This window comes from Anarrhichthys ocellatus, unplaced genomic scaffold, assembly GCF_004355925.1.
Source record: "Anarrhichthys ocellatus isolate YVR2014 unplaced genomic scaffold, GSC_Weel_1.0 scaffold101, whole genome shotgun sequence".
NCBI classification, from domain to species: Eukaryota; Metazoa; Chordata; class Actinopteri; order Perciformes; family Anarhichadidae; genus Anarrhichthys; species Anarrhichthys ocellatus.
Genome location: NW_022280131.1, coordinates 1 through 25,250, shown reverse-complemented (window position 1 = coordinate 25,250; position 25,250 = coordinate 1). Strand labels below are relative to the sequence as shown.

General features: G+C 42.7%; 1 protein-coding gene across 1 annotated transcript; it reads right to left on the bottom strand.

Moving 5' to 3' along the window:
• Positions 1-538: 538 nt before the first annotated feature.
• rsu1 (Ras suppressor protein 1) lies at positions 539-23,032 on the bottom strand (the record flags this gene model as incomplete). Its single annotated transcript, XM_031875984.1, has 4 exons — positions 539-3,677; positions 21,489-21,621; positions 22,362-22,476; positions 22,943-23,032. Coding segments are annotated over 4 exons (441 nt in total), but the record flags the coding sequence as incomplete, so codon positions are not given.
• Between the last annotated feature and the right edge of the window lie 2,218 nt (positions 23,033-25,250).

Sequence of the window (25,250 nt, the reverse complement as noted above, 5' to 3'; positions counted from 1 at the left end):
CAATAATGTTCTAAAAACACATAATTCCTCTCATACTGCCTGTATTTAAACTCTGTCTGAAAAGTTCTTGTTCATCGCTCTCTTTCAATCCAGGACCCTATTTCTGATCCACTTTGTTTTACACAGGTTTTCTGATATTACACATATTTATGTTTATAAGTCACAAAAAAGTGCATTTTGCATAATTTATGACCTTTTAAGCTACGTAAAAACATATCCTATCCATCTGTGTGGTGCTCTCAAATCCTACACACTGCCCCTTTAACTAAAGATAACAAAATTATCATATATAAACCGATATGTCCTCATTGCAATTTTATGGAAAAGAACAACAGGAAGAGGAAATACAAACTGCATCTTTAGTTTCTTTTTACATTTTTATTCCATCTTTTAATTATTTTCCACAACATCACAGCAATTGACCTATCACGTCTAATGATGTTTAAATTACCATAATATCCCAATTTAAAGAATACACAAATAAAGTAGTTCTAACAATGAAGCATAATCTCCACAAGTAGCCATTCAACACAAATGAATCAAGGGCTCAAGTGCAACTTCTGAATTGACTTTGGGCCTTTAGAGCTACAGTAGAGTAGGTAGGTGTTTTCTGCCTATATACTCTAGGCCAGTGGTTCTCAAATGGGGGTACGTGAAGGCACTCCAGGGGGTACGTGAAATTTAAAAAATATATATTTAAAATTAGCATCCATTCAAAAATCCTTGAAAAATAGTTATTTAATAAATATTCAATAAAATATAAGTATAAGTTCATAAACTGAATTTTATATTCAGCAGGCTATTCAATTTCATTATCCTAAACAATGCAATCTTCAGTGTTGACAGTTTAATAAATCCCGACACAGATGATCTTTTTTTCAACCAAAAATGCTTTGCGCTGGTTAGAGGGTACTTGGCTGAAAACATATTTCACAGGCGGTACATCACTGAAAAAAGGTTGCGAACCACTGATCTAGCCTACGGTGCCTGAAAGCTATTTTGTCCATTGAATTTCAAACAGGAGTTGGCCTGGTGAAGTTTGTATCGCTGCCGTCTGTGTTCCCGTTACCACAGCAAGTTCTGTGGACAGATCAGGTGTGGATTTAACGCATGGTTACTTCAGTAGCACATCTGGTGTTAGTTCGGATGCAATTGGTATTTAACAAACCATAATTTGTCCAGATTACACTTCACACTTTGTTTTCAGAAGACTAAGACCTGGCTATTAAATGTCGAGATGTCTCCTCAGTGTTCTTAGTTTTTAAGAACAATTCTTTGCTATTCTAATGGGGGATGCAGGCCTCACAGTGTAGTCCTTTGCATCTCTGAGTTGATGGAACTGTACGAAGTGTGATGAAGAAAGTGAAAATAAGAACACTCTACTGTTGAACAATGACAATGGAGAATATGAATATAAATGTTAGTTGAATTCAAACCTCTCCCATGATTGTAGCTTAATATTTGTGTTACTCATATTGTACTGTACATTTATCTGAAATACAAGAACATACAAGAAAATACATTTTTTTTTAAAATGGTTTTATTTGAAGTGTTCCAGACTGCAAGCATGACGATACTTTCAGTATATGTTGGCCTGTGATAAAAGCATGATGGATTCTAAATGGATTATATCTATCAGCTGTGCAACAGGCTGAAAGGTGATGGACACTTGGTAATGCTTTGACAAAGAACTTCACGAAGACAATGTGGAATGGAAGGTACAGCGAGTCTCGAGTGCTCTCGGAGATCAGTGGAATAAACAGTTAATTGCAGGTGTAACTGAGCCTGCTTCCTTGCTCTTACAGATAACAGTAATACTTTCATTTGAAATACTTGTTCAAAAGACTAGCTGCTATGTGATGTCCACTGGGCATGTGACCAGAGTATCTCACCTGCAGCTCTTTTCTCAGATGTGTTATCTTTACATACATATTATATTCCGCCAGCTTAGCCCTGTCAAACCCCTTCTAGTATCCTTTAATTAAGGTATCTAGTTTGTGTAGTGAGGAGTTCCTGCTCTGTGGCATGTATTAACCCTGTCCTGACTAGTTCTCCCGTCTGTGCCATGTTCAGTCACTGGGAATGAAGGGAGAGAGAGAGTCAGAAAATGAGATACATGTAGGGGGAGGAGAGGGTAATATTAACTATTCAGGAAATACAGAAACAAGACAGTATGGGGTAGTGTAAACTGAGTTGAAGTACAGTCTCAAAGTATCCGTTACCAAAACACCAAAATAACAAATAGCAAATGTGCTTCGACTCTGCTTGTAAAACATGAACGATAACTCAACTTGAAAAAGCATTTCTTGGAGAAAATGTGTGTGAATACTGACACGTGAAATAAAATGCAAAGCAGGGCTGAAAATACAGGAATCTGAACCCGACTAATCTTAAACCCGGAGGCTGAAATGTAAAAGTAGAAAAATTAGAGGCTGAACTGCATTACCTAAAGAAGCTAAGAGCTGAAATGTATTGCTATAAAAGTCTGACGTTGAAATGAGTTAAAAGGCTGAAAGAAGAAATAGTTTGTGTTAATATGAGACGGATGAACTGCTTTGCCCTGAAGAGCTGAAATGTACACGTCGGTAACATCACGGGTCACGTGACACACCAAGCAGCTCAATACACAACCATTATAAACTCAGAAAATACAAATTAAACTGAGAATTCAGTTCAAAGTCTTGTGACCCGTTTTAAAATTTAAATTAAATCTGACACTGAAAATTTGCTTCAGTAGTAGAACTTCACAGTGAAGTGGGTTTGTAGCGAATTCAGAGATTTCTACTATTCACTTAAAAAGTTTAATATTTAAATAAAAAAACATAAAAGGTAGAACAAAGTTGAATACAGCCATTCATGTCTTTACAGAGGAGAGCGTTTTGATACTTGAATGGTCTCTGGAGCTGAACGTATGCAGAAGTAGTAGTTGACCAAAAAGTGTTTGGAAGAAGAAAAATTAAAAGCTACGATTATGTGAATGCTGCTGAATCAGCAAAAAATATGGCTTTCAGTGGACATTGGAACAGGAAGGAAGATGTGACACAGCTGCATCAAGGGGTTAGTCATTAGAGGGTGGAATACTTCCAGATGCTGGATATTCATTAGACAGTAACAGAGCAGTGAGGCGCTGCCCAGAGAAAAGTTGTGTCCCAAACATCTGTGAGTAGGACACACCTGGACTCATATTAAACGTTGGCCTTTGGTATCATAGCAGTTTAACAGTGTCACCGTGCATGACCTCTTGATACAGATGTCCTGATGTTTCCGACTAAGGATGACATTATAATACATTCTTAACTAAATTTTGCTTCTCAAGGAGTGGTTTCCAATAGTTCCATCTATGTCCAAGCACTGTGAGAAAGTAGCACCAAAAACATATAAAGACATCTACACTCAGGCACAGAGGAATAAAGTAGAAAGTATATTTAAAACTACATATTTAGAAACATAATTAATACATTTCAATGCAATACAAAATGTTTACTTTTATTTAAAAAAAAGAAAGAGGAAAAAAGGCACATGCAGTGATTTGTAAGAGCCGAGTGAGCATTCATCTCCATCCTCTGTCTCCTCTTCACTTGTTCTTGGCTGCCAGTGGTTTGCGGCTGATCTTCTTACTCTTGTCATTGCTCTTCTTCGGTGGTTCCGGGTTGGCCTGCATGTGTCTGCCATAGAGACTGGGGGGGAGAAGAGGAGGGTGGGGGAGGGGAGAGGAGTTTTTAGATGATCTAGTTCTGAGAAGAGTTAGCTGGATAAACAAACCAAAGAAAGCATGGTCTGCCACTGATGCATAGGCTGCTTGCAGAGCAAACACTAACTTGGGAGTGGTCTAAACAAATTAAAATCAAACCATCTCTGGAACATTCTCACATCTCAAAACCCTCTTCTTGGACAATCAGTGATCTTCACCAGCCAAATAGTGGTCGACAGTTTAATTTGAACAAATACTGAAACATCAAATATTCACACAGCATACACTGGACACGGACACACACACACACACACACATAGTTGTGGAGTTGAGTTGGTGGGTGGTGATCATCAACATTCACAGAGGTTCACGTATTAATGTTGATTAATGCTGAATAGTGGACAGTGTCTACCCCCATCTGTCACTTCTCCTCTCCCATGGGTGTCTCTTCTTCACCAGCAAGAGAGCTCATCGGACTGTGAAATACTCAGTCCTCTGTGCTTCGTCTACAGCCTGTTAATAATTGTATCTTGGTTCTTTCCTCCTCTTACTGTATTCATGCTTGGCCTGGGTTTATAACAAGCTTACTTAAAACTGGGAAATGTTGGCGCTCCACCAATCCGCTCATACCGTAACCCAGTAGCTTGTATTTATATTGGTGTAGATTGCTTCATTTTGTTCACCTGCTATTTTGCAGCAATGAAAGTTTTGCCAACCCTTTCTTTGAAGGAGCTGTATTTAACATTCAGAGCGTCAGCGCTTTGCTCCGTGGACATGTCTAAATTTTTAAAGATTTTCGTTTTTCTTCCATTTTCAGGCTGGTTTTGTGGATTCAAGAAAGTCATGGTTAAAAGTTGTGAGGTAGTGATACTTGCCACTCCGAGAGTTTAGAATGAGAGATCCATTTCTAAAACATTACTAATAACCCGTGGAGCTAACAAGAAGCAGAAGCAGATTGAAGTCTGCTTCTCTCTGAAGTGGCTTTTTAGTTTTTCCTAAAATGAGATCATATTTATTCAGCGAGTTCAGTTGGTGACAGTGTGGGTCCCATGGTGGCTCTGACAGCTTGACGGAGTAGCAGCAGGGGGTGGGGCTTAGCAAAGCGGTCAATTGCCACCCTATTTCACAGCCAATTAAAACGTCTGCACACATTTCTCTAACCACACCAGCAGCTGTCTCTGATTGTCCACTGTCCATCCACATGCTCAATATATCCCTCACACTCATATTACCACCAAGGAGAGGGTGATGGAAAAGACAGTAAAGTGAGCAAGCTGTGGCGCTTCTACGGTCACTTATGGTGCCACAGAGATGGTGGAAAGAGGAAAACGAATATAAAACACATCAACATCCCTTTAAGATCTACAGAAGACACTATGGCCGTGCTTTTCTACAGTGTATGCATGCACACACACGCACACACACACTCCGAGAAATTGTGTATCCAAATCCACAGTGGTGGAACTGTCAGTCTATGATTGAAGTGTCTTGTATTCTCCTCCCCTCTTTCTGCCTCCATCCCATGTCAACACTTTCAGCTGGGAATTGAATGCTGCCAAACTCCATAATATCTGCTGCCCATCAAAACCACGACAGGCCTACGGCAGAGAGAAAGGGAGGGACAGAGATACAGCCAGTGTCAGACTGTTTACCTTTGAAGAGCTCACCACAGCTGCTCTACAACTCTGTCGAAGAGTCAACAGTACCGTCAGCCACCATGGTTTATTTCCCACATTCCTCTTACTGGAAGGTGTCTGCCTGTTTGGATTTAAAAGACCACCCCACCCCCCATTTGGAGGTTTCTAGTCTGCAGGGATACATGTTTGACAGAGAGAGGTTGAGACAAAGTGGGATACTTGGGACTCTGTGGAGCTTCTTGCTCAGTCAGCTGGGCTGCCAAGTCCCAGAGGAGAGTGTGGAACAGGGAAAGGGAGGCAGGCAACTCCTGGGAGCAGCTCAGTGTCTGCAAGCAGCCGGGTCTTCGGACAGTTGACAGGATTTAGCCATGCTAGAGGCTTGGGTCTAAGGATGTCTGTTTTAGGGCTGAAACAATTCCTCTAATCCAATATTTGTCAAAACACTCAATAGCTTAAATAATCGTTCGCTGCAGCACTAGTCTTTTTTCTTTTCTTCTGCCAGTCGATCCACCAGACGGAAATATTTCAACATATACCGGATAAATTGGCGTGACATTTTGGAAATGTCTTAAGGATTGTTAGATGGACTGCCATAAAATGCTGCACAAACATTCATGTCCCCTTAATTCTTCTTCCTTTGGTGATCCCTTTTCAACTAGTGCCATCAACAGGTCAAAATTTCAATTTCTCCAATACTGATGACCACAATTAAGCTGGTGAACATGGTAAACGTAACCTGCAACATTAGCATTGCCCGTGCGCCTGGGCGACTGCGGCTCAGAGGATCGGCGGTTTGATCCCCGGCTGGTCCATGTCGATGTGTCCTTCACCCCAAAATTGCTCCCGTAGTTTTGCCTACGGTGTGTGAATGTTAGTTAGTCCTGATGGGCAGGTGGCACCTTGCATGGTAGCCCCTATCATCAGTGTATGAATGGATGTGAATGATGCCGATATATCAACATTCTTATTGGAGTTCAGAGCTAGGACAGCAGATCACAGAACAGGCCAGTGCCAGTAACGGGGGGGGGGGGGGGGGAAAAACTGGGTTTATATACATATATATATTTATTTATTCATAGGGATATTTGTAGATGTACAGTATTTGTGTATTCATGTGTAGATTGAAATGTGTCCCATATTATTACTTTGTAAATTCATTCAACAGTCCTCACTCACCCATTAACCGGACCAGACATAAGATGGACACACAATCACACACACACCTACACCCACAATCACACACGCACAATCACACACACACAATCACACAGAAACACGCACACAAAGTGAAGTTGTGTTTTGTCTCCGTCTTACTTTGAATCATTTCTTGGCTCGTATACGAGTTCATGTACTTGTCTGCACTTGTTTTGTACTCACTTTTCTACTCAATAAAAAAAAAAAAAAAAGGATATGCACGCTTTGCCAATATGTGCCATTACAGCTGTTTGTATGTGAATTGGAGGTCTAATGAACAGAGGGCAGAGCTGCTGGACCAGACCAGGACTGTGCTGAGGGTTTGTGTACGCTCCTTTTCAGAAAAGCAAGATTATTCATTTAGTCAATAAGCAGCCAATGCAGCACACTTGGTGCTGTCATAACGAGCTACTGCTAGCATAATCGTGGGTTCCCAGCATTGATGGATGAGTTGAGGAAAGCAGGATGTATAGGGAAGAAGGGAATGATCAGTCAGTTTGTCATAAAGGAGAAAAATAAATCAATGTGAAGAGGGGAGAATAGTGCAGCCTGGCTGATGATGGAGCGTTCACTCAAAAGCCAGTGTTTATTCATGTTTTTAATCATTTTTGTCATGACCAGAGTGTATAGTATGTGGTGCTGTGATGTTAAGTCACACTCTTGTCTATCTGACAGTTGAAAACTGACACGGGGCCTAGCATGGACAGAATAATGAGGACGATAATAGGAATGTGTCTCATTCCAATACTGAACAGGGAAGAAATGGAAGTTTAAAGCGTTGAGGACCAGAGAAGCTGGTCTAGATGAAGCAGGTGGTCTATGACGGCGATACACATTTTGTGATGTCACTAATCAACACTTGCCTCTGAGACATGACGTAAGGGATACGCTGCAGGGATCACTACTTGCAATATGTTGGTCCACAATGTGTGTGTGACAGATCTATGGCGTTTAATGAGTCTCAAAACCCATGCACATTAAACCTGGCGTGTGCATGTGACACTAGTGCACACAGTATCCTTGAGCAGAAACATGTCCTCGTGAGGGAGCATTTCTGCAAGCGCTCAAACCCGCTTGCTCGTCGGGAGATTTATTGTATTTCCTGCTACTGTGCCATCCGTGCAAAACATGACACAGCCCCTCTCTCAAATCAGAGACTGCAGAGCCAAACCGAACATAAACAAAATGTCTTTTGGGGAGTCTGTGAGACTCTGCCAATTAAAGACATGAAAGCGTGCCCTTTGACTGTGATAAGAGGTGGTCTGAGCTGGTTTCAAGTGCTGATCATGCAGTTGCCAACAGTAGTGTACTCGGGTCGGTTGCCCAGGTATATCAAAGGAGCAATATACAGTCAGAGCAATAACATAGCAAACAGCTACTATCATCTATGTAAAGATAAAGTGGAGGGATGTCTGCCTCCCTCTGTGTGTGCTGTTAGTAGAGCAGTAGCTCACGTTAGTGCATGTGAGCGTGCCCCACACTGCTCTGCACTGCTCTCAGACCACGCCCCCACCCTCCTCTTCCCCCTCTGGTAAACACGGTCCTCTCTGTCATCCATCCAGGAGAGCAAGTGGACTCGGAGCGGCAGGGCGTTGCCGAGGAGGCATTGGAGAGCTGTCGGGCCTCGCTGTCTCAGCGGTCTGGGCTGGACCCAGGACTACAGGAGTGACTGGATCCCAATATGGCCGACGGACTGTTGCACTCCGCTCACCCCTCTGTGGACTGACAGGCTTCTGCTGACCCATTAGGCACGCACAAGGTTCACTTCTTTCCACAACCTGCAGTGATTGTTTTAAAGTAATTCCAAAATTGAAAACTGAATACCTATCTACGAATGAATATCAGCCCTACCCTGTATGGTATTTAGTTTATTTGAATAGGTTCTATGTACATTATATGTTGTTTTAATATGCTGTGTTGAATGAGCACTATGAGCTCACTAAGACATGTTACTACAACTTTTATGCTGGCAGTACAATAAGTCAACACTACTAATTGAACCTAATTCAGCCTGCATGGGGCAGAGCTCATACTGGATCTGGAATAAGGGAAGGCTTCTTCTTATCTTAATCTATGACGCTGTAAAGCAAAGAGTAGACATCTAGTCCCACTGGTGGCCTGCTCTCTGTTCTCTGCCTCTCTCTCTTTGTGTGCTGAGGAGGCCAGAACCCAGGAGAACATGGGGAACCAACCAGCCACATCCACAGAAGACATATACACATAAGCCATGACAGAACCACTTTCATTATGCTTTTATACAAGCAATAGCAGTTCTAGCCCGAGATCAACATAAAGATTTCCTATTTCTTTTAAGTCTCTGTGTGTGTGTGTGCGTGTGTGTAGCTCTGGCGATGAACTGTTAGGGCCAATTAAATGCAGGAGAAGAGAGGCGAATGGATTCAGATTCCTGATGATGTCTTTATGGAGCTCTGTTATTCCACACGGCTTAATTAATCATGGCAAAGTTTTGTGTGTGTGTGTGTGTGTGTAAAGAGATTGAAAGTTGGTATTTTCTTTCCTCTATGTGTATGTTAGAAAGTTAAAAATATGTATGTGTGAGTGCATGTGTGATAAATGCGGAGGGAGGCCAAAGGCCATTGATCTGATGGGGGCCTTCCTCTCACAGCCTCCTCCTCCTCCTCACCAGAGCTGCAGAGCAATTTAGCAGCTTCTTCTACAACCAGAGAAACATTAGTAGGAAAGAGAAGAAGGAGCTGTGAAGGTAGGGAAGGAGCAGGGAGGGGGAGGAGAAGAAAAGATCCTAATTAAGATTCATGACAAATAACTGGGTCTTTTAGCCAATAGTGGCAAAGATCTCTGCCCTCATCAGTAGTTAGTTACAATTCCTGCTGACTCACCAGTTCTCTGAGGGATGTGTACATGGATATATGTGAGCACTATTTTATCCATTATTTAAATCAACATAAATAACCTCTAACTTTGTCAACCGCACACGCGCACACACACACACACGCAAGTGAAGTTCACATTTTCCGCTGCATTTGACCTCCAGGCCCTTACCTGTGCATATGTAGAGGAGGTCACCAGTCTAATATCAAATTAGTCTCAGCTAACCTGGTTATCCACATCAGAAGGAGATTGGATCATCTGAACCCCCCCCCCCCCTCCCCGACAACAACTGCACGCAGCCCACCTGTTTCAGAGGCTGACCTACATCCTCCACTGGATGTATTGTGTAGCAGTGAAGATCTCAAAGAGCGCAGAGACTTCCCACACATGTTAAAGCCACTACAATGTGTCGACTTTAGAATCTCTCAGTGGTGATACCAGCAAAGGAACTGTGAACAACAACGCATGCTGCTCCTTGTTAGAGACTTCATAACCTCATCTGCACCTAACCTTCATAAGAATCTATGCAAGTCAATGCATGACAATGAACAGTACACACTGATAGAGCTGGAGACTCACAGAACAGTGAGTTAGACACAGAGGGACACGTTTCTTCGTCCTGCACTGGACATCATGCATTTCCATATCAGGAGGCAGTTATGGATGTAATAATCAATGGACCACAGATCATTATTTGCTGCTGTTTGAAATATGTCTTTGGTGATTGATAATTGTTCTTGCTTTAGTGCCACTTGAGAGTGACTGAATATGGTCTGCTCATTACTCTTCAACAGCGCATGGATTGTTTGCATTATCGTGGTCAATTAGGCGACTCATTTTGGGGGATTAAAGAAAAGACGATTATTGCAAATCAGCAGAGCCTCTTTGAGAACACATTTTTGACTTCAGCCACGACAGTACATGATGAATGGAGGCCGGATGAAGAGCCGGAGACACTCCCAGACAGACAGCAGACATGCACACTCTTCTGTTCCACTGCATTGGGTTTCTGCACACTGAACTTTGCTGAAATAATCCTGACATTAGAAGAAATGAATGTAAATGTACATGTTGAAACAGGCCAAACAAACATGGTCACATCGCTCGCTCACTGTCCAGCCAGCCAGAGTGCCAGCAAACACAAATGTCACCTTACGCTCGGTACTGCACAGTGTGGCGAGTGAGTCCACCATACAGACGTTAGCTCAGCTAACACAGAGAGAGAGAGAGAGAGAGAGAGAGAGAGAGAGAGAGGTGTGCTCCACAGCAGATTGGAGATGTAACCACTTCAAAGATAGATGACATTTCTACTTTTTAAACAGATAACACACCTTTTATATCCTGCCTCCTTATCAAGGTGTCTGTAGTGAAGTGAGGAGGTCTCGTATGGAGAACTCCTCACTTCAACTTCAGCGCTCAGCCTTCCTCGTGACCAACAAAGTGGATCACATCACTCCAGTTCTGAGGTCTTTGCACTGGCTTCCTGTCCAACAAAGAATTGACTTTAAAATCCTGCTGTTGGTTTATAAAGCACTGAATCTGATCTGAAACACATCTCTGATCTGCTGCTACCTTATGAACCATCCCGACCCCTTAGGTCGTCTGGGACCGGTCTACTTTCTGTTCCCAGAGTCAGAACTAAACATGGAGAAGAAGCGTTCAGTTTTTCTCCACATATCTGGAACAAAGTCCCAGAAAGCTGCAGGTCTGCTGAGACCCTCAGCTCCTTTAAATCAAGATTGAAGACTTTTCTGTTTGCTGCTGCCTTTAATTGAACCAGATTTGAGGATATTAATCAATTTCCTGCATTTCTGCATTTTACTACTGCATTCTATTTCTTACACTGCTCTTTAGTGTTTTAATGACTGTTTTTTGTGTTTCAATGAATGTTCTTAACTGTTTTTAAATCTCCTTTTGCCTTGTGTTTTGATGCTTCTAATGGTTTTATGTGAAGCACTTTGAATTGCCTTGTTGTTGAAATGTGCTATACAAATAAACTTGCCTTGCCTCGTCCACTGTGGCCTTTCAAAGCAAGTCTACAGGACTAAAAAGGAAACAGAGTGCGTCAAAACGTTGTGCTGTGAGGTGCAGTGAGGACACGCAGTCATGGACATAACACGGAAAAATAGATATTCAAATAGTTCAAACGTAGGAGTTTTCTATGAATGAATGTTCAAATGTAATTTTTAGCCAATTGTGACTGCCCTAGAACCCGGAGATTAAACTGATATCTGGTGAGACCCCAAATGTCAAAGTAAGAGAGCACTACTGGGACCAGTAACTGTAATCAATCAATTTCTAATGCATCACTACTCGTTACTGAAAAAAGTAATCACACTATTCCAACATTCACTAAGTAATTGTAACAATATGTGCCTTATACAGTAAAGTTGCACTTTAAGTTCACACTCTCTCTCTCGTACTAAGTTATTCTCTCTCTTTTCAGTGGCCCATTCACTCATTTTTGCTGCTTTTTATTCAGCTGTTGGTTTTTAGATCAAGTGACATCAAACTAAATTCCCAATGGTCTAAAAGAATCAATTTCCTATCAGTGTTCATCTGCATCCTTCACACTGCTGGTGAAAGACGTTGCATGCGTGTTCACTGTGATAATGCAAATATTGTTGCACCCAAGCAGCTGAAGACACTGCTTGTGAGTCATGCTGTCACCCTTCAGGGAGGTTCACCGCTTCCTCACAAGCAGTTCATTCAGTCATTTCAATTAAGTTAAGTGAAACCACTGAACCACACTGAAAAGTGTTAATGTGAATCACCAAAATAACAAAAAAAATGTATTTAAATGTATCAGATTTTCAGTAGCCTTATCCCTGAAACACATTTGTAGTTTTATACACCATTTGAAAGAGGACATTCTTCGTTTTTACTCTACATAATGACTGTCATCGAGGATCTCGCCCTGATGTTGGGAAAAGGACCTTCAAAGTTTGCAGGAAATGATTGGGTATTTATTCAAATGAATCATGAGAACCATTCACTTTGTAATATAACCATATGTTTGTTGTATGCTGCATGTATGCATTGTTTGGCTAAAAGAAGAGCTAAACCAGAAATTGGACCTCGATCAATCAGTGCCTTCAGAAAGCTGGTTTGTGACCGAACGGGTTTGACCTAAATAATGTTCAGACGAAACAAATGAACAGAACACAACTGAGATGTGGTGCTAAACAACTAATCAACATCAGTAGCGTAGTACATAGTGACTATGTCCAATTGTAAATGGACTGTACTTGTATCTCTTTTCTCGTCTTCCGACCACTCAAAGCTCTTTAACACTACATGTCATCATGCACCCATTGACACCCATTCATACACTGATGACAGGGGCTATGCAAGGTGCCACCTGCCCATCAGGACAAACTAACATTAATTATACATTCACACACCATTCACTCACCGTAGGCGAGCAACTTAGGGGTAAGTGTCTTGCTCAAATACACGTTGGCTAGCGGAGTCGGGGATCGAACCGCCGATCGTCTGATTGAAGGACGACCCTGCTCTACCACTGAGGCACAGTTTGCTGGAGATGTTGGCCTGTCGGGCTGCACAATATTGGAAAAAACTAAAAACAATATTTTCTTTCTGCAATATACACAGTATATTGTAATATGAAAAAGTATTTACCAAAAATTTGCCCTTCGAGAGCAAAATGAAGAGGCAAGATAAACTGTTTTGTGCTCTAGTAAACAATTGAATCATAAACACGTTGACTGTATAGATATGAATGGTGATGACATGGCACGGTAAAGGAGATGGGGTCTGTGTTTCTAGATGGGTGGGTTACCAACATGACACACTGAAGACAATCTGCCACGTTGATGGTTGCGCAGGGATGCAAAAAAAGTTGTAGCATGACATATTTTATTCATTCTGCCGCCATCACACGTCCTCCGATGTAACTATTGTGCATGCGCATATCGCAATGTCAATGCTGAAGGATATATTGTGAAGCCTGTGTATGCATGTGTACATAAAGGCTTTGTTCTGAAGAGGTTAGCGTAGAAGCTACAACAGCATCACTTCTATCAGGACTGAGAATACTCCTCAGAAAGAAACACAAAGCACCACAATGACCGACAACGTTTCCGCTCTTCTCCCCGACTGGCTTTGTTAAAGGTTTGATTGACAGAATCAATCCGGCCGGGTCATCCAATCACCTATTGGAGGAAGTGACTATTTTTTGAAAAGTGCCAAACTGTTTCCAATGACTGCTTGTCACATGGTTCTGTGTAACAAACCATCTGGGAGGTCAGGTTACCAAACAAATGCCTTTGGTTTTTTGTCTAAATATCCACGGAGTTTAATAAGGGAGATGAGTTCCTCAGCAGCTGCTGTGTTCCAGAGCAGACAGAGGTTGCAATATCAGCCCTCCATCTGTACGACCTCCTCACTGCAGGGCCGTGGTGCTGGTAGGCATTGATGCATGAATATAATTAGACAGTAACTGAGAGGGCGGGACTGCATACTGCATCTCTAATCATGCCCGGTTGAGAATGACATGAAATGAGATGGAGACAAATATGTCTGCATGTTACTTTGAGGATGATGCAAACTGCACAAAGATTGCATCCATTGTATAAAGCGTGGCAGACGTTTCCAGAATGAGTCTCAGTAGACTGGTCTTTATTGGTGATACGATTTCTTGTAAAATGACATTTTCCCTCCCGTTTCACCAACACTGTGTTCTTGAAATGACTTCCGTTACAACTTGTTGCGTTTGACTTCCTGTATTTATATTCTTACCAGTACAGATATTTCACCGACTATAATCTGAGCTGAATGTAATGAACAGAGAAATAAATGGATACCACTGTGGATACGGTTGGTGTGTTTCTTCCTACTGTGGCAGATTGAGTTCTTCCTACTCCACATGTGGCAGCTGTTTGAAGAGATGAGGGAACTTTAGTAGGCTTAAACATTAACAGCCAATTAGCTTCTGGTCAGCGACTTGTGGTTGTGACAGACCCGACTGACGTGTGCCTTTCCTCAACATGTGATATGTGTGACAGTTTACACAGGCTGTGCATGGCTCATGTTAAACTGGAATTAGACTTCTCCAAACACACACGTAAACATCTACGCAGAGAGGGGGGGGTATGGGTAACCGTAGGTTGGATAGGCTCACAAAGGACGCGCACACCACCCGGATCTCAATTACATTGGGAGCCTCTGAAAGCTCCCAGACATTTTCCAGCCCCTGGGAGTCCCATTCAGTCAATTGTAAGGTGTCACTGTTGAGTCTGAGTCATGTTCCTGTGTGACGGTCGTGTTTGTAAAATATATATTACATGGCAGCATAGAAGATAGCGCTGGGCTTCACAGACTGGCAGAATATCTGCCGCATCCTGTTGGAGACATTGAAGCACCTGAGCCTCGGCAGAAAGCAGATCCGGTTCTAGCCCTACTTGTAAAGGGCCCCGTGTGTTCCCCGCCCACTCTGGCCTGTTTTCTGGGCGCACTCCCATTCAGCACCTTCCAATTCGTGGCCTCAACACAGCCCCCTCCTGATCTGGTGGATCGCAGGCTGTATTGTAGCAAGAGACGAACCCGGTTGTGATCCGACCTGCCAAGTGGAAGGAGGGCTATGGAACTGTACGCTTTGTTAACATTTACATACATATAATCTCCTTAAAATGACAACTAAGATAAAAATTTCAAAGGAAATGGGGGCAAAGGCTAGGTGGTGGGTGAAGTCTGTTGCCCTGGACAAAGCAATTTATAGTTGGTGGAGATGTCTTTAAAACGAGATCTTCAACTGATTTGAATTGAATATCATGATAGCTTTTTAACCTCAATATAGACTTATCTATTAAGGCAATATCCCCCACCTAGTTTAGTAGCCCGAGCAACATTGGCAAGCTTCAATTAATGTTCAGAATACATTTGGTTTCAACCACATAAACCAATCCCATCCACGCCATGAAGTCAGCAGCAAGTAATGATGAATCTACTGTGTGAGTTGTGTCCGTCCTTCCATATTTGCTCTCCTACACAGGAGCAATGTTGTAAGCAGCGTTGAACTTGTCCCAACTCTCAGTGCTGCTGTTTAAATGATGTCTCATGTTTCAGATGTCCCTCCTGTCTGTCCTCACAATCACCGGCTGTCCGAGCTTTCTCTGCACCAACCATTTGTTTCTATGTCGTTCCCTCTATCGGTCGATGTTCAGTTGCTGCTCTGTGCGCACCGCAGGCTCTCTTTTTGTGAACCCAGCGGCGCAGACAGGTCCAAGTCAAGTGTGACGGCAGCATGCCAAGGGAGTTATAAGAGGAGAGAGGAGTTTTAAGTGATTCACAATTATTCATGTGTAAAATGTTTTCAACACACCTGTTGATGCAGAAGAAACTTGCTTAATCATTTTACACAAGCGGCACCTAATGCGCACATAAGCGCGGCTGTTCTGTTATTTTACAACAGTCTGACGCTGGTTGCACCAAATGTAACCAGCAGATTTGCTGTGGCTTAACGGTGACATCATCGCTCCTGAAATATGACCATGCATTCCCGTAGACAACCGTCTGCATCGGGAATAGAACTGTTCACATACCTGCCTGTGGACTATACGTGTTACTGGAGGACTCCACTGGAGGGCACAGCAGAGAACTCAGAGCGTATAGCATGATGAATTTGCATGATGAAAACAATTAACATGGCTACGCTCAGTTCAGCAGCACCATCATCGATGGTACAAAAGGCCTCTAAATCAAGCATGTTGGCTTCTACAATGGTCTTGATCCGTCACCAGCTACTTTGACCAGCATAATTGTCACTATCCAGCTGCAATAACGCATCCTACAGATGCCATGCAATAGAAATGCAGCATTAATAACTCAGAATAACCTGTAAGAATGAGTCAAAAAACTTGCAACACGCCTTGGCTACAACACTAGCGGAATAGAGGGAGGACAGTCAGGTGGTGTCATATGAAATTCTGAAATATCTAATGTCCACAAGCCTTATTCCTCAAACACAACTGACACAAGCTGTGTTAACCCCAAAGGACACAAGTGTCAGACTAAAGCCTTCATCACGTCCTTTAGTTGTTCTCTGAAGGGGGTTTGTAACGGTATTGGTCCCACATTTCCCTCCATTGTAAATAGGTCTCTGTCCTGAAGCATGCAGGAGTGCACCCATCGAAATACCAGTTTTCTACCGAGGAAAATAGAAGAGCACAGGGTTATTATTACTTCCACATTCAAGATACATCCTACTAAAGTAGACAGAAACTGGAGGTGCAAACAGATGTGTGTGTGTGTGTTCACAGAGCTGGAAGATCAAGGACATTTAGGCAGGTGTGAATGAAGCTGTGAGGACACAAGGAGGATCTCTTTGGGAAATGGTTCAACACCTGCCTAAAGGAAGGCTGCTGCTAGCTGTCTGCGTGTGTTTGCACGTGTGCATAAGTGTGCCTTCTCTTTCCCTCTTACACTTCTTCACTTGCACTCATACATCTTTCTCACCCTCACGCGTTCTCACAGTCTGTTTCTACCGTGTCTCTCACAGACTGAGGAGGCATTGTCAGTGTGATAGCCGTCACAACGGACTGAAAATAGGGAAGCATGCCGTGCTGAGGCCGGGCTGGTCCTTATCCTTCATCACTTCCAGAGTAACTGAACTCTGTTGCTGCCCCTCAGTGGTTGGACCTCTCACCTTGCTGCAGTGATGAACAGGTTTAGCTTCAGACCGCTACCATCACCGTTAGGCCTGATTACAGGTTTAACAGAAACACAAACCTGCTCACACAGTGATGCAGGCCATGGTCACAGGTGAAACCCGCCTCTAACTTTCATCAGGAGGTGGGAGCGATTCGCAGTGATTACATACGTCCGTTTATAAACGTATTTTTTCTCCTTTTTGTCATGTTGTGTTTTTTTTCTCGTTGATTTGAAAAGTTTGTCCTTCAGAGGGCCAGCTGGAAGTGCAAGTCATTTAATACAGCCTAAAAAATTAAAATCAAAACCAAAGCATAACTACCACTATTTCCATCTTGTGTTCCTGCCTCATCAATCATGTGAAGAGTCTGTTATTATCTCACTCATTTAATATCTAAACCATTTCAGCTCTTCTTTTAAAGAGGACTCTTTTGGCCTTTTGCCTCCGAGAGTGAAAAGACAAACATGGGGAAAGAGGAGCACCTGAAATGGAACAGGCGTGTTTCTAGGAGTTGATAAGGTTTGGGGCTAAGCCCCAGACTCTCTAGGACTAAGTCCCGACTACCTAGGGCTAAGTCCCGACTACCTAGGGCTACCTAGGGCTAAGCCCAGACTACCTAGGGCTAAGCCCAGACTACCTAGGCCTAAACCCAGACTTCAATTGTTAATTTATCATCTTTCTAAATATTTGATGCTATATTCTATATTTTATGATTAGTGCTGTTATTGCTGAGCTAGTCTGTTTTCCAACACATTCTATTGTACCATTGGCTGGGTGTTAAAGTTAGTCTTTTAAGGCATTATTTGTACATTCATTTGCAAAGAATATTTCTGTGATTGAAGAGTATATGCCAACAGTGTTTATATAGCACAAGCGTTTAAAATGGAAGAGCTCACTAACATTTTGGATAGCGTGTCAAATTACTATATTAATGGCCTGAATGTTTATTATTTCTAATAGCAATGTATGTTTTTTTCTCAGTTTAAGGCGACTCCAGGTGTATTCAGTACAGAAGGTAACTTCAAACCTCGTGTCAGTGTAACCTTAGCGTTAAGTCTTGCCCGAGGACACATGGACATGGACTGTAGGAGCCAGGGATTGCACCGCAGGTCTTCCGATTGGAAGATGACCGCTCTTCCTCTGAGCTCTGAACTCTGTCTCTGGATCAATGCAAACCACATCCAACACATCTCACTCATCAGCCAGTGAAGTAGCAGCAGCCCAAACATCAAACAGTAAAGAGGGCCATGGAGGCCTTCTCCTGTGAAGATCACGCCACAGACCTAAAGGACCTGGACCTTGCTGCTGATAAGCTACAAGTGCAGCACAGCCTGGGGTTACACTGGGACCTGAAATCAGAGCCACTAATCGTGTTCAGGGTGAGAGAAACATTTATCTTTACTTACTTAAGTCCTTCTCAGAGAACTCACTGCAGACTCTTCTGACTGATGTTCCACTGAAGGTAGAGAAGGTGACGTCCTGGGTCAGCTAAAGAGATTCTCATCAGGAGTTATGTAACCCAAGTCTCGCTAGGCCACAAACTGGCATGTCACCATCTGCAGCCAAGCTAACTGAACTGTGTGCCTTCGAAGAAGCTTTAGAGAGGACAATAGCTGCGCTGGCAAATATTAACACTCTGGATGCAGATGGAAAGTGTCACATAGATTAAGTCTCAAGTAGTGGTGCAACAGATCATAAAGATCACGGTTCGGATCGGAACTAAATAAAAGAAGGGAGCAAATATAACTTTCAGGAGATCCCTGATCACTTTTTTTTTTCGCAAAATGGCAATCATTGATGATCGATATTGTCAGATACAAATCTCTTTGTTGTTGGACTATAGCAGCTGGTCTACACCGCACTAGAGGAGGCCAAGCTGAGTCCTTGGACTCCTCTAGCTTTATAAATGCATCAGAAGGTTTCTGGGGATACAACGACGCTCTGATAGAGGGACTAATCTCACTGGAGCCTCCACAGACCTGGGAATGCCCACCAATGTTGATGGAAAAGATATGGAAAGCTTTCTCTCAGAACAGGGAAGTACATGGACATTCAACTAGTGCCCGAGTCGACTGACCCTTCTGATCCGTTCAACCTGCTTCATTGCTGACCCAGACAGCAGCCGTTGTCAAAGACTTATTCAAGACGCAGTGTCGAAAAGTGGCCATCTGACCAATCTATTTCTGTGAGCAATAAATGGCCTGCACCTGATGACCATTGACCAAAATATCAAACAAATGACAGTTTGGTCAAATCTAGGGGCAGTACGGTCGCCGGTGTGACATGAGCCCGACAGCCGAGGAGAAGCAGCTTCACACTCGTTGGGGCTGCAGAGGGACAGACTGATCTCCCTCAGTCTTTCTACATTCAAACACAAGTCAGAAAGATTCAGGGCTAGACAAAAAACATTCCCCGCCAAAGACCTAAAAGCCCAACTCTGACAACGGCACTGACATGCGACAAAGATCCCCGGTTGGAGTCACACTGTGGACGGTCATGTAGCATCGCTAACCACCATGCCATCGGGGCAACTCTCATTTTAGCTCTTTTGAAGAGGACATCAGAGAACAGAGACAACAGACAGGTTTAGTGGATGTAGCGCTGCTTTGCATGCATCGATGAGAGTGATAGATACATTATGCATCTGTTGCTTTATGCGTGCTGACTTAAATGTTGACAGTGATTGATCACAAAGACAGATGGCAGTCCATAAAACAGAGTAGCTCAGCTCTCCATCATCCACCCTGACAGACGCAGGTGACTAAACATAATGTATAGTCTTTCATTTCAAGATGAAAGTGGGAATTCATCTGGCTGGCCCATTGGCTTCCAGTGGTCAAACACCTATAGACGTAACAAATGCCATGCTTCAGTACTTTTTGTCAGGAGAATGATATCTGCAAGTACCACCAGCAGGGAAAACGTCCAACTGTACACAATTCATCAAATCATATTCATGCTGTTCAAATTATGAAGAATTATTATCTTTAAAAAGACGACGAGGTTGACCAAAACCCACAGTACAAAAGCAATGAATGAATCTGTGATACCAGCATGTATTTTAATGGAGGGGATCCACAGACATGTTGGTGGATCAGTCAGATGCTGTATACATACAGTATACTAGCAACTGTGTCTGAATAGCTCACGTTGATTCAACAGCAGTGTACGGAGAGATGTTCTCAAGAGATAGAAAAACTCACAGCCACACATTTCTCACACAAGTATGCAAACATAGTATGGAATGGAAGCTGGTTGAGATGGTGTTATTGTCTCACTCACACACACAGCCACACACAGTACAGGGATCAGTTCCACAGCATGCCTCAGAGCAGCAGCCTGGAGCATTCACACAGAGGATTTGCAGCATCTCCTGCCTGGAACAAAGAATTAATAGCAGCCTTCTGCTTCACAGTGCAACCTCCAGCACGCTCTTCTTCACTGGAGAGACTGCTTAGACTTCAATTGTCTGTGCATGCGACATCAGACATTGCACATCACACACATTCCACCTCAAAACACAGATCCCCAAGATCTCCACTGTCTTTCAAGACGTTTTCAGGGTTGAACACTGTTCATCGTTTCAAATCTTTTGACTGCTCTTAAGAGTGGTCGCTGGTGGAAACCTTTAACTGTAAAGCAGCAGTGTAATGTGTAATGTTTGCATCAAACACTCTGAGTGGAGTGATGAGAAGATATAGATAGCTATGAATAGTTTTGCCCAGGAGTAGTCCTCTCTCTGTGTATTGCAGCAAGAACATTGGTTCATTCCAAGTTACAGGGTTAAACCCTCTGAGGGTTGGCCTCATGAACAAGCTGTGCATCAAATCAGAGAGGACAAGGAAGAGTAAAGCTGCAATCATCTCCATCAGTACCCAACAATCGGTTTTAAGAGAAAAGAAGGTCCACACTTGGCAGAATGAGCGGAGTGCCCTGTTAGCTGCTACCCATTGACAAATGTCCCGTCTTATAGAGCATGGACACATTCACACTATAGCATGTATAAAAGGAAGCAGTCCAACCCAGAGCTGAGCACAAACCCCGACATAATGAGAAAAGTTTCTGCTGTTGTGTCATTATTTTCATTACCTCGACCACTGTGAAAATTGGATTGAAGTTTGAACGTTAGCACCCCTCAGTACTGAAAAACGGTTGAGTTTTTATATTTTTAGTGAAATGGGATCAGCAGGGCCTGCCCTGATCCAGTGCAGTTTGCAAACACAGTGACAACCTATCATGATGTATATCAGTAATGCAACAGACATAGATTAGGGATTGGGATACTGACATGTGGGAAATATGTTTATATTATGCTTAACTTTTGAATACATTGTGAAATATTCTGTTTAATGATCAAGGTAAAGTTCATCCAAAGAACAGACTGCACTGTGCAAAAGGAGTCCAGTGTTTGCTTTCAGTGTGGAGGTCCGTTCGTGTTAGTACTTACTACTTATAGGTCTCCGAGCGAACATACTCAAAAACATGGGAGACGCCCAGCTGGAACTGGTCTGCAATGGGAGTGACCCAGGGATTATTCTCTGCTTTAAACACCTGTTTAGGACCAGTCAGATCCAGATTACCTGCAGACACACAAACATACAGAAGAACCTGTTCACATTGACAGTTACACACAGCCACACCTGAAGATGTGCCGGCCACTGAGCGGCTCCACTGAGCGGTCAGATTAAGCACCTCAACAGTGGTTAAGAGGGGGACACCACCGTGGTGTCCTGCTGGTACAGGGTGTGGAATGCTGACCTTCTGGATACAAGCATGAGGAAATTAAATTTGTAACTTGAGCTCTTTTAGAAAGAAAATAAATGAGGAAAGTTGAAATGTTTGCTCATTTATAGGATGATACCGGATCCAATGTTTCTCCTCACATTTCTGTCTAGGAAGTGCACGCTCAGGCAGCTATCATCTGCTCGGTCCAGAGGCAAATAGATCACAGTGGTGAACTTAAACTCACTTAGACGGTGACGAGGCTAATGAGTCAGTCGACATCGTTGAAATATTACCTACTTTCTACTTTTATTCTATTCATTATTATAGCTCATTATCGTTCCAACACATTCTCTAGAGTCACCTCTACATTTCACTGTACATGTGGCAAATATGAGCGTGTGACAAATGTATCTTTGAGCTTTATAAATGTGGAACTACGCAGTACAAGCACAGACTTTAGCCTCTGGTTTATAGAGACTGCCGTAAAAGCATCAGTCAGTGTTATCCTACGTTTATTAGATATTAGGTAGCTGTTTGGGCTTTTGACTGGACTCCTTCAAGAGTGTGTGTGTGCGCGTGTGTGTGTGGTCAGTACCTAGCTCAGGGGGGAGGACAGTCAGCCGGTTGCCCTGGATGTGAAGCTCTTTGAGTTGAGTCAAATCCCCAATCTCCTTCGGCAACGAGATGAGATCATTATCCCTCAGACTCAACTGGACATTAGGAAAGAAACGGAAGAAAAACAGAACACACTCATTTAACACACACCGTTGTTTTTCCCAGCTGTAGTTTGTACTCCAGGTGCAATGCTCAGTGCACTGGACCGGTCTCTCAACCTTGGTGTGCCCACATGGACTTTCTTAATGGAAACCAGGGGCCAGATGCTTAAAACTCAGTGTGGAGTCACTACAACTGTGTGTACGAAAGAAAAAAAAACAGCACAGTCACCAGGACAAAAATGTTCGTAGGTTTCTGCAAAGCATGTGGATGTTTTTGCATTAATTTATAGTAACCTAATATATTCAGCGACTGTTATGTGTGTGCGTCTGTCTGTACTGTAAATGAGAGACCAGCAGGACCTTTTCCTTGTGGCTCTCCATGCTTTGCTGGTAACTCATGCATGCACTGGATTGCCAGCTGACTTGGCTCATTGTATCAGTTGCATTGACATGAACTTACTATCTGAAGCTTGGTCAGCTTCCCGATGTCAGCAGGCAGGGCCTCGAAGTCGTTGTCACTCAGATAGAGACCCCGAAGAGTGGCTGCAAACAAGCATCAGTGTTAGTGTGTGTGTGGGAAACCAGACTGGGATGTGATCAGCACAACCAAGGAAGCCCGACTCATCATACAGACCCTCTGCTGGTCAACAGACACGGCAGACAGCCGTGTCAACATGCAGTGGAAAAAAGGGTGAGCCTCCTTTGCGTGGGAAAAAAAATGTAAATGATTTCACTGTTTTTTTTTCATGTAACTGTAACAACATGGAGCCAGATCGCCGTTTCTGCTATAGAGTCCTATTCATCTCTTAATGTGAAATCAATACTACACTGTACATGACTAATGTAGCCTGAGGCCTGGCTCCCAGCACTGTGACCCCTTCACCTCTGGTACCACCTGCGTCCCATCATCATCAGCCCGCTGTGTCTCACCAAAGGAACCAGATCATTATCGTTAGGATAACATTCAAAACATCGACTAGAGCACTACTTCACTCAAAGTCACAAAGCAAATGACGAAAACACGTTCAAAGTTATAATCATAGGAACATGAATATGCAAACTTTGCTTACATTCTGTTTGTTGTGGTTGTTAAGAAGCCCTGAGGGTGTGTATTGCTGCTGCTGTACCTCACAGACTCTCTATCTGCTGGGTCATCATACATGTTGTCCATTGCATTGGAAAACCACTTTGGGTACTTTGAAGTGTTAACTCTTAAGACACGAGTCATCACAGTGAGGGGATGGGTTATAAACCCCATGCTGTCAGTTACAGAAAAAAAATTTGTATTTCCTCAATTTCAGAATGTGGATGAGAAGTGAGTTGTGTTGACCAAAACCCCTTTTTCTGAGAGCTTGAATCATACATTAAGCAAGTCATGAGTTGCACTATACATATTAGGACAATCTCTGGTAATGTTTATTGATTTTAAAAGAAGAGTTTGACTGTTTGGCAAATACACTTATTGGCTTTCTTGCCGAGAGTTAAAAAAGAAGATTGATACCTCTCTAATGTCAGTCCAATGCCCACCAGCCTCTCCAACGCTCACTAATACGTGTTTGCTTGATTGTTTGATACGTATGAAATGTGAGGTCTTACAGGGAGTTGCCAAGCTGCCTTGGCCAGGCAGCAGTACCCTACGGGAGTGAAGTAGTTTCACTTCTCCTTTAGAGTCAAGTTCAGTCAATTATATTCATACAGTGCCAAATTGAGGCTGTCACAGTGTCAGATTTTCACCACACAATTATTGTGGCTAAAAGATTTTTGCAAAAACAGTATTGTCGCAAAATCTACCTGTTCTCTATAAAATAAAAAAATAATAACAATAACCAATTAATCTCAAACTTTATTAATGCATTTTGTCTCCTTTTGGCAAATGAATTAGACAGATTTATGAATGATCCAAGAGGCACTGGATTACCTACGCCATAATATCAAATGTGTATTATTAACATGATATCAACATTTCAATGTTTCACTGCTCAAAGCCAAAGTACTATGCAGTATCAGTATATACTGTAAATCTGGTGACGCTAACTAAAACACCAGTGCAATACTCAGCTAGTCAGTGACACTCCTAGAGGACAGGATCCATCGGAGTGAGATCAATACACTGGATTGTTGAGGACTTAATGAGAGATTGCTGAATGTGAGTTGTGTTTTTCATAGGGTAAAGGACAAACAGTTACAGAGAAGTGTGAGTGTGTGTGAGGTCTGTGAGGTGTGAGGTGTATGGTGTATGAGGGCTTAGGTGCTGTGCAGCCGTTGGGGTTTGGGGCTCCTCCCCTTTGAAAATAATACGGTTTTTATTTATTCACAAATAAAAGTTATGAAGAACAATTCAGTACTTATTTTACAAAAAGGAGCTTGCACATGCTACTACTATAATTATTAAAAATAAAAACAATAACCTTCCAGTTTTCCACTTCCCTCTGTTGTAGCACACCTGAACTGCTGATGCTACAGTTCGGGCTGCATAAGGTGTGTCACAACATAACACCATGAGTTACACTTACAGACTGATGAGAGTGATGCGTACAGTTAGATGTGCTGCTGCTGAAACACTCGCATAATATGCAATGATGGATTCACAGCGTATAGAAAATGAACATGAAGTCTTGTTGTACTCATCTGCTTACTACTTAACATTAGCTCTGTGGCACTGAGGATGTGTGATGAACATTGTTTTATTATTGGGCTCAGTGCAACAACAATGCCATACTCTGTGTGTGTGTGTGTGTGTGTGTGTGTGTGTGTGTGTGTGTGTGTGT